The 13,362-nt window shown below is 37.8% G+C and overlaps 2 protein-coding genes across 2 annotated transcripts in view; one reads left to right on the forward strand and one right to left on the reverse strand.

Moving 5' to 3' along the window:
* Window positions 1-12,911, forward strand: part of DNAH12 (dynein axonemal heavy chain 12) — a 233,836-nt gene extending 220,925 nt beyond the window's left edge. Inside the window, exons 70-74 of the mRNA XM_024123804.3 lie at window positions 1,538-1,742; window positions 8,896-9,033; window positions 9,490-9,581; window positions 11,433-11,500; window positions 12,721-12,911. Of these exons, the coding sequence (XP_023979572.1) occupies window positions 1,538-1,742; window positions 8,896-9,033; window positions 9,490-9,581; window positions 11,433-11,500; window positions 12,721-12,911 (694 nt within the window). The remainder of the gene's footprint in view (window positions 1-1,537; window positions 1,743-8,895; window positions 9,034-9,489; window positions 9,582-11,432; window positions 11,501-12,720) is intronic.
* A 112-nt stretch (window positions 12,912-13,023) lies between these two features.
* APPL1 (adaptor protein, phosphotyrosine interacting with PH domain and leucine zipper 1) overlaps window positions 13,024-13,362 on the reverse strand; it is a 51,275-nt gene continuing 50,936 nt past the window's right edge. The window contains exon 23 of the transcript XR_003676794.2: window positions 13,024-13,117. The gene's annotated coding sequence lies outside the window, so the exon portion shown is untranslated. The remainder of the gene's footprint in view (window positions 13,118-13,362) is intronic.

The raw sequence follows: 13,362 nt of genomic DNA on the forward strand, positions 1-13,362 counted from the left end.
GGCCATGGCTCACGGGCCCAGCCGCTCCGCGGCCTGTGGGATCCTCCCAGACCGGGGCGCGAACCCGGTTCCCCTGCATCGGCAGAGGGACGCGCAACCACTGCGCCACCAGGGAAGCCCTTTCTCCTTTTTTAAAGTTGCATCATCTTCTGCCCCAGAAGGGAAGGTATCTTTTATAATGTAAAAATGGTGATGAAATACAGATCTGCTTTTACTGGTTAAAAATGTTCATTAATCATAATTTCTCATCCATCCATTGCTCTTCTCCTCAGGAACTAAAGATGGAATGAGCCTTATCTTGGTCTATGTGTAAATACATCTCTTGTCATTTTTCTGCCACTGACACATATACACTCCCCCCATTTTCTTCCTGAGTCTGTCTGGATAAACTAGCAAACAAATTATTTGCTTTGAATTTTTTTAAATGAATTTATTTATTTATTTATTTTAAAATTTATTTATTTATTTATTTATTTTTGTCTGTGTTGGGTCTTTGTTGCTGCACATGGGCTTTCCTCTAGTTGCTGCGAGCGGGGGTTACTCTTTGTTGTGGAGCGGGCCTCTCATTGTGGTGGCCTCTCTTGTTGAGAATGAGCTGTAGGTGCACGGGCTTTAGTAGTTGTGGCAAGTGGGCTCAGTAGTTGTGGCTCGTGGGCCCTAGAGCGCAGGCTCACTAGCTGCAGTGCATGGGCTTAGTTGCTCCGCGGCATGTGAGATCTTCCGAGACCAGGGCTTGAACCCGTGACCCCTGCATTGGCAGGCGGATTCTTAACCACTGTACCACCAGGGAAGCCCCTGCTTTGAATTTTCAAATTGAATTTTCTACAGTTCAATACTGGCTTAAGGAATGGAGAATTGTATTGGTCATGAATTTTCTAGTGTTTCCAAGTTTGTTTCAGTTTCCAGACTTTCTGAATTTTAAAATAAAGCATATTAAAACACTATGATGCCTTAATTAATTTAGTACTTCTTATACAAAGACCATATGTATTTACATATCATAACATACTATCTCTCAGTTGCTTAGGCTTCTAGGCTAAAACCCTCACTTCAGGTATATTTATGGTGTTGTTAGCAGTTTGGGCCTAAGTGGGAAACAAAGTACTTGCAAGGATATAAATGAATATACACTGTATGTTTTAATTCAGTGTTTCCAAAGTTTCAGCCATTGTATCATACCTTTATAACTTTCTTCATATTTGCATGTCACCTATAACATTATTTACCTGATATTTTTCCTTAAATCATTCTCTGTTTAAATTTGCCTGATCTTAAGCAATAATTCCTCGAAAGCAGCAATTTTGATATGCAAGTTATATTATTTTCTATGTTTAAAAATACATATGTAATAAATAAAATGAAAAATGTTCATCCAAGTATCACCTAAAATTATATTATCAACTGGGAGGTGACCACATTTTGGGAATACACTCCCATAAAGCTGCAAGTGGTGTCCTGCTCTTTCTTCTTCTGGAAAGACTGTATGTTGGTATTTACTATCATATATATGTTGACGACACAATTTCTTTCCTTGCAGTTTAATTAAAACTATACGCAACACTCTACAGGACCTTGAAAAAGCTATTAAGGGTGTGGTTGTCATGGATTCTGCTTTGGAGGCACTCTCTGGCAGTCTGCTTGTTGGAAAGGTTCCAGAAATATGGGCCCAACGATCATACCCAAGTCTTAAACCCCTAGCAAGTTACATCACAGACTTTCTAGCCCGGCTGAACTTTTTACAGGTTAAAAATTATATGTAATATATATATTATAATGTATATATTATTTCATTTTTTTGGTTGACTGAAGAGATACTAGAAATTGGCTGTGGTCACTTGAATGTCTCTGAGTTAGATGAAATGGATTAGTAGTTTCATGGTAATCTAACCAAAATTTTAGAATATTGAAAATTACACACATTTCAAAGTACTAAGTAGAAAATTAAAATTTTATTTTACCGAAACCCAAGTAATATGTGACATTTATATTTTTGAAGATTCACAACTTGGTCTTGTGATTTTCCTACTGATGGTAAATCACAAAAAGAGCCTGAGGCTTGGATTTATCAATAATTGGCCATTATCTAGAAATCAGTGCTTCTTACCTCTTATCTCATAAAACCAGGGAAAAGATGGGTGCTTTGAAATCTCCGAACCCTTCACTCTGCAATCTCACACATAAAGGATGTGCAAGGTAGCACACTCTTTTTCCTCCCCAACTCCTCCGCTTGCCCCCATCCTATGGTTGATGCTTATGTGGGGATAGTGGGTGGGGAGAGCCCCCAAAATACATTTTGGAAATTCACATAGGTGTATGACCTCTCAGTGTTCAGTTGCCCTTTTATTATACAAACGCTTTATTTGTTTCACTGTAGAAGCTAATTATAAAATAACTACTTGTGAAGATGTGGAGAGTTAGGCTTTCTCATACATTGCTTTTTAATTTTTGCCAATCTGATAGGTCAACCATATCTTTGTTTCAATTTGAGTTTCTTTGATTATTAGTGAGTCTGTGCTTCTTTTGGTATGTGTGTTTGCTGTTTGTGTTCTCTCCTGTGAATTGCCTATTCATCTCCTAGGCCGATTTTTCATGGGACTATTTTTGTTTGTTTTTATTTTTTTATAAAATTTTTAAAGGTTACTTTCCATTTACAGTTATTAAAAAATATTGGTTTTATTCCTCACATTGTACAATACATCCTTGAGCCTATCTTACACCCAGTAGTTTGTGCTTCCCACTCCTCCACCCCTACATTGCACTCCCACACTGGTAACCACTAGTTTGTTCTCTATATCTGTGATTCTGCTTTTTTTTGCTGTATATACTAGTTTGTTGTATTGTTTAGATTCCACATATAAGTGACATCGTAAAGTATTTGTCTTTTTCTGTCTGACTTATTTCACTTAGCATAACGCCCTCCAAGTCCACCCATGTTTCTTCAAATGGCAAAATTTCATTCTTTTTAATGGCCAAGTAGTATTCCATTGTATATATACCTACTTTATCCATTCATCTGTTGATGGACTCTTAGGCTGCTTCCATATATTACAATTGTAAATAATGCTACTATGAACATTGGGGTGCATGTATCTTTTCAAATTAGTGTTGTTTTTTTCCCGATATATATCTGAGACTGGAATTGCTGGGTAATATGTTAGTTCTATTTTTAGTTATTTGAGAAACCTCCATATTCCATAGTGCCTGAAACAAGTTACATTCCCACCAACAGTGTACAAGGGTTATTTTTGGCCACATCCTTGCCAGCATTTGTTATTTGTGTTCATTTTGATGTTAGCCATTCTGACAGGTGCAGGGCAATATCTCATTGTGTGTGTGTGTGTGTGTGTGTGTGTGTGTGTGTGTGTGTGTTTTTAACATCTTTATTTGAGTTTAATTGCTTTACAATCGTGTGTTAGTTTCTGCTTTATAACAAAGTGAATCAGCTATACATATACAGTATCATGTCATCTGCAGGCAGTGATAGTTTTACTTCCTTCTTTACAATTTGGATTCCTTTTATTTCTTTTTCTTCTTAGATTGCTGTGGCTAGGACTTCCAAAACTATACTGAATAAAAGTGGTGAGAGTGGGAATCCTTGTCTTGTTCCTGATCTTAGAGGAAATGCTGTCAGTTTTTCACTGTTGAGTATGAGGTTTGCTGTGGGTTTGTCATATATGGCCTTTATTATGTTGAGGTATGTTCCCTCTATGCCCACTTTCTGGAGAGTTTTTATCATAAATGGATTCTGAATTTTATCAAAAGCTTTTTCTCTGTCTATTGAGATATCATATGGTTTTTATTCTTCAATTTGTTAATGTGGTGTTTCACATTGATTGATTTGCAGATATTGAAAAATCCTTGCAACCCTGGGATAAATCCCGCTTGATCATTGTGTATGATCCTTTTAATGGACTTGGTTTGATAGCATTTTGTTGAGGATTTTTGCAAATATGTTCATCAGTGATATTTGCCTCTTTCTTCTTCTTTTTTTTTTTGTGGTGTCTTTGTCTGGTTTTGGTATCGGCGTAATGCTGGCCTCATAGAATGAGTTCGGAAGCGTTCCTTCTGCAGTTTCTTGGAATAGTTTCAGAAAGACAGGTGTTAACCCTTCTCTAAATGTTTGGTAGACTTTCCCTGTAAAGTCATCTGGTTCTGGACTTTTGTTTGCTGGAAGTTTTTAAATTACTGATTCAATTTCATTACTGGTAACTGGTCTGTTCATATTTTCTATTTCTTCCTGGCTCAGTCTTAGGAGATTGTACCTTTCTAAGAATTTGTCCATTTCTTCTAAGTTGTCATTTTATTGGCATATAATTGCTCATAGTAGTCTCTTATGAGCCTTTGTATTTCTGTGGAATTGGTTGTACCTTCTCCTTTTTCATTTCTGATTTTATTGATTTGGGCCCACTCCCTTTTTTCCTTGATGAGTCTGGCTAAAGGTTTATCAATTTTGTTTATCTTTTCAAAAAAACAGCTTTTAATTTCATTGATTTTTTTCTATTTTATTTTTTTTTTTAGTCTCTATTTCATTTATTTCTGCTCTGACCTTTGTGATTCCCTTTCTTCTATTAACTCTGCGTTTTGTTTGTTCTTCTTTCTCTAGTTCCTTTAGGTGTAAGGTTAGGTTGTTTATTTGAAATTTTTCTTGTTTCCTGAGGTAAGCTTGTATCTCTATAAACTTCCCTCTTAGAACTCCTTTTGCTGCATCCCATAAGTTTTGGATTGTTGTGTTTTCATTTTCATTTGTCTCTAGGTGTTTTTTTATTTCCTCTTTGATTTGAATTGCCTCTTCATCTCCTAGGCCCATATTTCTTTGAAAAATTTTTTTAAAATTTATTTATCGTAGCTTTTTATGTAGATTATACACTTAACAAAAGAATCAGAATATAAGGGGGTTTTTTATATTTTTTTTAAAAATTTTATTTATTTTTTGGCTGCGTTGGGTCTTCATTGCTGTGTGCGGGCTTCCTCTAGTTGGGCGAACAGGGGCTACTCTTTGTTGTGGTCCGCAGGCTTCTTGTTTCAGTGGCTTCTCTTGTTGCAGAGCACAGCCTCTAGGCACGCAGGCTTCAGTAGTTGCAGCACAGGGTCTCAGTATTTGTGGCTCACGGGCTCTAGAGAGCAGGCTCAGTAGTTGTGGTGCACGGGCTTAGTTGCTTCATGGCATGTGGGATCTTCCCGGATCAGGGATTGAACCCATGTCCCCTGCATTGGCAGGTGGATTCTTAACCACTACACCACCAGGGAAGTCCCTATAATAGGGGTTTTAAGTGTTTAGGCTCTAGAGGAGTTGCCACTTACTAGCCTCAGTTTCCTCATCCATAAAATGGGAACTTTTATCTCATATGGTTAACAGTTATAGGCATTCAGTAAATGTGAACTATTATTTCATAAAATCCAGAAATTGTTTAATTTTTCCAAATGCTTTTTTAGCACTTATTGCTGATGATGTGATTTTTTTTCTTTTTTAGCTTATTATTGCATTGAATTATATCACTAGATTTCCAAGTGTGAAACCATCCTTGTGTTCCTAGAAAATCCTTCTGATCAGTGGTTCTTTATTCTTTTAATGCTTTAATCTATTCCCTTTGGATATTTTTAGAGCTTTTGATATACATTACATAATCACCCTACGTAAAAATTAGGCAATTGTAGGCCTATCAATAGTGAATGTGAGTGCCTGTTTTTCATTAATTAGTGTTCTCCTTTTTAATCTTTGCTAATTTAATAGGTGAGAGTATGTGCACCTGGGTGATTTCTAGCCAACATGTCTATGACATGTGTTTGACTTCTTCCTGTATGTACCAGCATCTTTCTGTCCCTTATCAAAAGCATCTGACATATAGTTAATTCCATCCTCCCCTTGACATAATCTTGCTCTTTTTCATTTCCTAAACTTTTCTGAAATTTTAATCGGAACTGCTTACATTTCTCGTATACTGCTTTGTTCCTGAAGGGCCTTGAAGAGTCCTTAGCTTGGTCCCCTAGAGGGGTCCTGGCATGGTGCCAGCTGGAATAATATCCAGGACAAATTTCCTTTGTTGTTATTGTTAATATAAAGTTCATATCAAACTCTCTACTTTCTGAATTTGACTTTTCCCTTGGAATCATTCTGTTTGAATGAGAAAGGAAAATCTCACTCATTATTGGGCATGTTTATCATCCTTCACCACAAATCTTCCCCTGAATGTATCTTCCCCATTGCTTTCTCACCCTTACAGAAGCTGTACAGTTTTCCCATCACCTTTCTCTCTCCTGGACTCTTGACTTTACCTCCTAATGATTCTTAGAGTTAACAAATTAAACAAATTGAGTCATCTGGAGTTTTTTCTTCTTTTCTCATTTCTCTCTCACTGTTCAACCTACTTACCTTCCCTTCCTCCTGACTGTGCCTTTTTTTTTTAAGCTTTTTGCACACTGGCTGGAATCTCAGATTAAATCTGGGATCTGACACTTAGTATCTGTGTGACTTTGAGCAAGATACTCATCTTTCTACACCCCAGTTTCCTCATCAGTAAAATGGGAGGAATAATTCCTAACTCACTGAATTATTTTGTGGACTAAATGAGGTGATGCATGTAAATTACTTAGCTCCTACACAGTATGCACTAAGCACTCAGTAAATGGTAGCTGATTCAGAGATTGTATGTAAGTAGCTGACCCAGACACTCATGACATTCTTGGCTAAATGAAGCCCTGGAGTGAGCAAGGGAACGTTCTATACACTTGTCTTCTGGGTTCTTATAGCTTTCTTGCTCATGGTACTGGTTCTGCCTGGTTTGTACCCTTGTCAAGCTCCATCTCTTTCTCTTCTTCTTGATCTGACAGCTTGTACTGTTGCAACGTCTCCAGCAGTGGTTTGTTTTCTTCCCAGGGAACAAAGCTGGCTTCTTCCCATAGTGTGCTGCTCACCCAGAGACAAAGTTCATTTTATTAATTCATCTGTTCATTCAAATGTGAATTGAGACCCACTTTGTCTAAAGCGCTTTGTTGCTGGTTAAAGTTGCTAGGTTACCTTCAAGTTGCCAATAGCCTACAAGAAGATAATCTATGTATCTAAGAAAAAGCTAAGAGCAACATATAAGATGCTCTGGGAATTCAAAGAAGGGAGAGAGTTCTTTTAACTTAGGAAAGCAGAGTTTGTTTATTGGATGAGGTAGCATTTGAGCTGGTCTAAATGATGAATAGTTTTGGACACTGCAAATAAAGGAAGAGGACTTAAGAGACAGCTGTAGGATGAAAGGCACTATATCATTTAGGATTGATTCTGTTGTAAAAATTTTGACATAAGCAAAAATTAAGTTTGTTCCCTCATGTAATTGAAAAAGCCAGGGAGTAAAGTGACTCCAGGCAGCCTTTGGCCTAGGGTGCAAATGTGGTTGCCTGATCCTGGCTTCTTGCACTTCTCTCAGCTCCAGTCTCTGTGGGTTAACTCCATTCTCAGTTAGGTTCTTGTCTGATGGTAGCAGGATAGCAACAGCAACTCTGGCCTTACATCCACAAAACTTCAAAGAGTTTAGAGTGAATCTTTTCCCCAAAAGTCCCAGCAAAAGTCTCTACATCTCTGGCTTTGATTGGGTCACATGTCCATTCCTGAATCAGTCACTATGGCTGCAGGTATGATCAGCTAGGCATGAATGACATGCCCACTTCCAGAAGGTGCATTTCCACCACCAGAAGTGTTTCAATTGAAAGTGTAGGAGGGTTCATCCTCCAGAGGGATATAAGAGTAGTGCCACTTTAAGATAAGCAGAAAAAACAACAGATGTCCACCCAGTGCAGAGAAGAGACCACCAAAAGTACATTCTGATTATAATGTAAGATGTTTAAAGGGGAACTAAAAGGGATGGATCTATAAATACAATTTGGGGCCAGGTTGTGAAGTATCTTGAATAGGAGACTAATATGTTTTAGACTTTAATTTGGTAGGGTAGTAGTAGATCGCTGAAGAATTAAAGATGCTAAAACTTGATCCAAACCATGCATGGAGAAGTGTACTCTGGCAGCATCATTATAGATGTACTGAGCAGACAGAGGGAAGAAACAAGAAGAGGTACACATGATACAGAAAGAAGGCCAGGATATCTAAACTGGAACAGGGATAGTGGGTGTGGAGGCAGGGAGTTTAAGAGGATTAAGGAACTGGAACCAACACATGAGGGCTATAGTTAGTCAATGCATAAGATGTCTAAAGATGTTTGCTTTTTTTTAAAAATAAATTTTTTTTATTTATTTATTTATTTATTTTTGGCTGAGCCGGGTTTTCATTGCTGCATGCGGGCTTTCTCTAGTTGTGGCGAGCAGGGGCTACTCTTCATTGTGTGTGAGCTCCTCATTGCGGTGGCTTCTCTTGTTGAGGAACACGGGCTCTAGGTGTGCAGGCTTCAGTAGTTGTGGCTCTCAGACTTGAGAGCGCAGGCTCAGTAGTTGTGGCACACGGGCTTAGTTGCTCCGCAGCATGTGGGATCTTCCCGGACCAGGGCTCGAACCCGTGTCCCCTGCAATGGCAGGCAGATTCTTAACCACTGCGCCACCTGGGAAGCCCCAAGATGGTTGCTTTTGAGTGGTATTTTTTTTCTCTCTTCAGTTGAGTGGTATTAAGTAATGTAATAAACCCTCAAATAATTTACATTTGCCTTTTTGCAGAAGATTTGAATCTTTCAAATTTTGTTTTATTCAGGTTAATGTTAAGGTTAGTTTGAATTTTCCAAGAAGAGTAACTAGAAGGGATAAAAGGTAGAAGGGCCAAGATAGGTTGTGTGTTTGAGGTCAGGAAAGAGTCCTGTGATGGAAAGTGTGGGCAACATACACAAAAACCAGAATCAGGAATTGTATGTCAGGTGATTCTTGAGTAAGTTGAAAAATGAACATAATGCATTTTTTTTTCCTTTATAGGACTGGTATAATTCAGGAAAACCTTGTGTGTTTTGGATCTCAGGTTTCTTTTTCACCCAAGCCTTTTTAACTGGAGCGATGCAGAATTATGCCAGAAAATATACCATCCCTATTGATTTACTAGGATATGAATTTGAGGTACAGTAAACTCCTTAAACTCCAGAGTATCTTATTACATCAAAGGCATGTATTTAAGCAAGGAAAATATGGGGAATTCATATTTTTATAGCCCATTACAAACAGTTCTACTTCTTTCCATTCTTTGTGTTCATGAAGAAAGTATATAATATTTGTCTTGCTATCTTTGTGAGAGAATTTTTATATATCTCAATATTCAATTCAAATAATCTAATGCTGTTTTTCTATCTTAGCAAAAAATTAATATGAGGTACAGTAAAACCATATAAAATATGTCAAAAGGAATTGTATTATATATTTTTAGATTTACATTTTACTGAAAAAGTCTTACAGTTTAAGAAGCTATTATATGGAGGAGTTTCCCTGAATATGTTCTGAAGATTTAGCTACTGCTTTCTTTATGAGACAAAGTTGTCTAGGGAGGAAATCATTGCTAGTGTGTGCTTCTGCCTTCAGGTTATTTCTTCTGATACATCTGAGGGAACACCAGAAGATGGCGTTTATATCCACGGATTATATCTGGATGGAGCACGCTGGGACAGAACAAGGTCAGTAGTTTCAACTGTAAAGACCTATTCAGTTGTAGCTGAATCATAGGTGAGATAAGCTGTCTGCTACCTTTCCCCCCTGCCATCCCCCTCAACTAAAAGACTTCATCTAGAGAATACGACAAGTAATAAATAATATCAGAATTCTTGCCATAAATCATTACTCAGGCTCGGACAGTTAATGAGTGAGTAATTTCAGGTTCTGAACAATTTTGAGTTAATATTTCAATGGTCTTACTAGTAGAAAAGTTAGTTGAAATTATTTTCCTTCTGTTTTATAACAGTTACGTTCTGTTTGGTAACGTGTAGGAGCACCTCAGTTTCAAACAGTTTATAGTATAGTAAAGTTCCCATTTCTACTGGTGAATGGAAAATTTTTTCTTGCATTTTTTTTTTTTAAAGAAGATGTTGGGGATAGGAGTTTATTAATTAATTTATTTATTTTTGCTGTGATGGGTCTTCGTTTCTGTGCGAGGGCTTTCTCTAGTTGTGGCAAGCGGGGGCCACTCTTCATCGTGGTGCGCAGGCCTCTCACTATCGCGGCCTCTCTTGTTGCAGAGCACAGGCTCCAGATGCGCAGGCTCAGTAGTTGCGGCTCACGGGCCTAGTTGCTCTGCGGCATGTGGGATCCTCCCAGACCAGGGCTCGAACCCGTGTCCCCTGCATTAGCAGGCAGATTCTCAACCACTGCGCCAGCAGGGAAGCCCTTTCTTGCATTTTGATGACATAATAAGTACATATTTTAAATAAATACTGAATTTCCAGCTTAAGAAACTAAACAGTGCATATGTGCATATATATACACACACACACACACACACACACACACACACAGAGAGACATATGAGAAAGGGAAAGATTATTTCCCTTGAAGCCCTGCTCTTTAACAACCCATTACTAAGCATAATCTCCTATTTCCAGAGTCAGGGTTACATTTTGCTCTCAAGGGGGGGTTAAAGCCCGAGGCAGGGAAAGTCACTTAAGAAGGAGCATGAAGGTGGTTCTACAGAGATGGCTCTAAGACAGGGATATGAGGAGACCTAGCTGCACATAGTTCATCTGATTATTTCTCTTTTCATTTTCATCATTCTGCTGACATTTCTCTTACGTTTCCTTATATATGTATTCATCTTTTCATCCCTTTCTTCCCTCCTCTTGCAAGCAAACAAACAAACAATGTAGCATAGGGAAAATAAACCACATTTTCTAGATAGATAGATCTATGTTTGAATCCTCATGCTGGCATTTAAGAGCTGTGTTACTGTGAGAAAAGTACTCAATCTCTCTGAGCTTCCACTCTTCATCTGTGAAATAGGATTAGGAATGGGGACAAGACTATTGGGAAGGTTAAATGTGACGGCATAGTGTCTGCCTCATGGACAGTACTTTTTTTTTTTTTTTTTTTTTTTTTTTTTTGTGGTATGCGGGCCTCCCTCTGCTGTGGCCTTTCCCGTTGCGGGGCACAGGCTCCGGACGCGCAGGCCCAGCGGCCATGGCTCACGGGCCCAGCCGCTCTGCGGCATGTGGGATCTTCCCAGACCGGGGCGCGAACCCGGTTCCCCTGCATCGGCAGGCGGACGCGCAACCACTGCGCCACCAGGGAAGCCCCCTGGACAGTACTTTTAAAATGGCAGGAATTGATATTTGTCCACTGTTTGACACATTGCCTTTCCATATTTTTCTTCTGTTTCTCTCGATTCTTCATTGCCTCTTCCTTGGTTTTGTTTTTACATTTCTTTTCCTGCATATCTTTGGTCCTCTCTTGTATTAAAAGCCAATAGCTAAGTAGCAATTTCTAAGATGCAAATTTTATTTTATTTCTAATAAACATCTGTCATTTTCTCTTCACAGCGGATTGCTTGCCGAACAATACCCCAAACTTCTGTTTGACTTGATGCCCGTAATATGGATAAAACCAAGTAAATATATTTCTAACAGAACTTTGTAGAGTTTTAGGAAGGATAATGATAGATATTATAACTGCTTCTCCAAATAAGTCTCTGTTCAGACCTATTAGGATTTTGTTCAATTATAGTAAATAGTGACTTAATGTTTACAATGGAAATATACTGTTCCCCCTTTTTGGGTTGCATTTATATTATTTTAGGAATATTATTCTGCCTCTTTTTGCTCTTATCCCATGGGATATAATGTTTCCTTTGCCCCTCCCCTACACTTCTCCTTTTTCAGTCTAGAGCTTCCCATCAATATTTTGATTCTGAAGTGCCTTTGCATACCTCTCAGAGACACAAATAGGCTTGACACAGTCTCCAGCTAGTGACTAGAGTTTTCTGGCTATAAGAAACTCCTAGGCCTAGGAACCAGCCAGGTGCCCCAAGGTACAGATGTTGCAAGCCACACAGGGTGGAGGCCAATTTTGCCCCCTTGGGAAACCTACTTGTTCCTTCCCTCCTTCTGCAATCATCATTTCCCCACCAAATCTGAACAATTGAAGCTCATTCTTTTGTTTTTTCTTTCTTCTCTATTTTTTAATTCTCAAATAACTTTAAATGAAAAATTTATAAATTACCCAATCACCACTCAACCCATTAAGCATTTTTTATTATTAAAGCAGTTCATTTATAACTATGACAAATGTGGCCTCAGTTTACAAATATTCCTAATATCTCATATCTGGCTTTTCAAGGATTGTGTATAGATTCTTTTTGTGAGTAGGTAAGAGTTGGTATATTTTTCTTAGTAATAACCTGCTGAAAACAAATAGTAACTTCAGCTTCTAATTTATGGATTTCTTGTAGTAGTGCTTTAAGCAGCTGTGTTTCTCTTTCTGCATCTCCTCCATTACCTATGCTGTATTTTATTCCTTCTTCCCTAATCTCTCCTTCTCTCCCAAGTCCTCTTGAGTATTTTCATACCTGCTAAGTGATCAGGTCTTTAAAATCAATTCCTGTCCTCCAGACCTAGAATCATGCACCATATGAAATCATTTACCTTGTTTCACAACCATAGTTATATGCCAACTGTAAAAACACAGCAACAATAACTTTAAAATGTTCAATATCATAAACATGATCTTAGATTTAGTACTGGTCATTTCATTACAAGATAAATAGTTGTTCTTTTAGTACCAGTGGCTGTTTTCCTTTTATCAAATGAATATATTTCCTTTTTCTTCAAGCTAAAAAGTCTCAGATTGTGAAGTCGAATGCCTATGTCTGTCCTCTTTACAAGACAAGTGAACGTAAAGGAACTCTTTCCACCACAGGACATTCTACTAACTTTGTCATTGCAATGTTGTTGAAAACAGACCAACCCACTCAACACTGGATCAAACGTGGGGTTGCTCTGCTTTGTCAGTTGGATGACTAAATTGGACAAATTAAGAAAACATCTGAAAGAAGTTAAAAAAATATTGCCTTCACTTACTTGAAAATTTATATATTATAAAACCCAAGTATCTTGGTGTAATTCTTTTAAATGATCTTTGTGAGTGGTCTTTGCATTGTTCTCCTCCCTGATGTACCAGTCTCAATTGGAGTACAGCCTTCCACATGGACTCTCAAGATCACATACATCTGTGGAAGAAAAACATGAAAAGAAATGTGGAAAATCTTTGAAACTTTTATTTAGTTCTTCTTTTTAGTTTGATATATATGTGAAAAACAGATTTGGGAAGACTGGATAAAATTTAATTAATATCAGAAATTATCTGTTTCACAAGTGTTAAGTCATTTCATCAGCTTCAGTAATAATTTCCACTCACCTATGTGAAGTGATTATACACAAACATTTCAAATACATAAATAAATAAATTGTAAAT

The sequence above is a fragment of the Physeter macrocephalus genome, chromosome 18 (genome assembly GCF_002837175.3).
Source record: "Physeter macrocephalus isolate SW-GA chromosome 18, ASM283717v5, whole genome shotgun sequence".
Lineage (NCBI taxonomy): Eukaryota > Metazoa > Chordata > Mammalia > Artiodactyla > Physeteridae > Physeter > Physeter macrocephalus.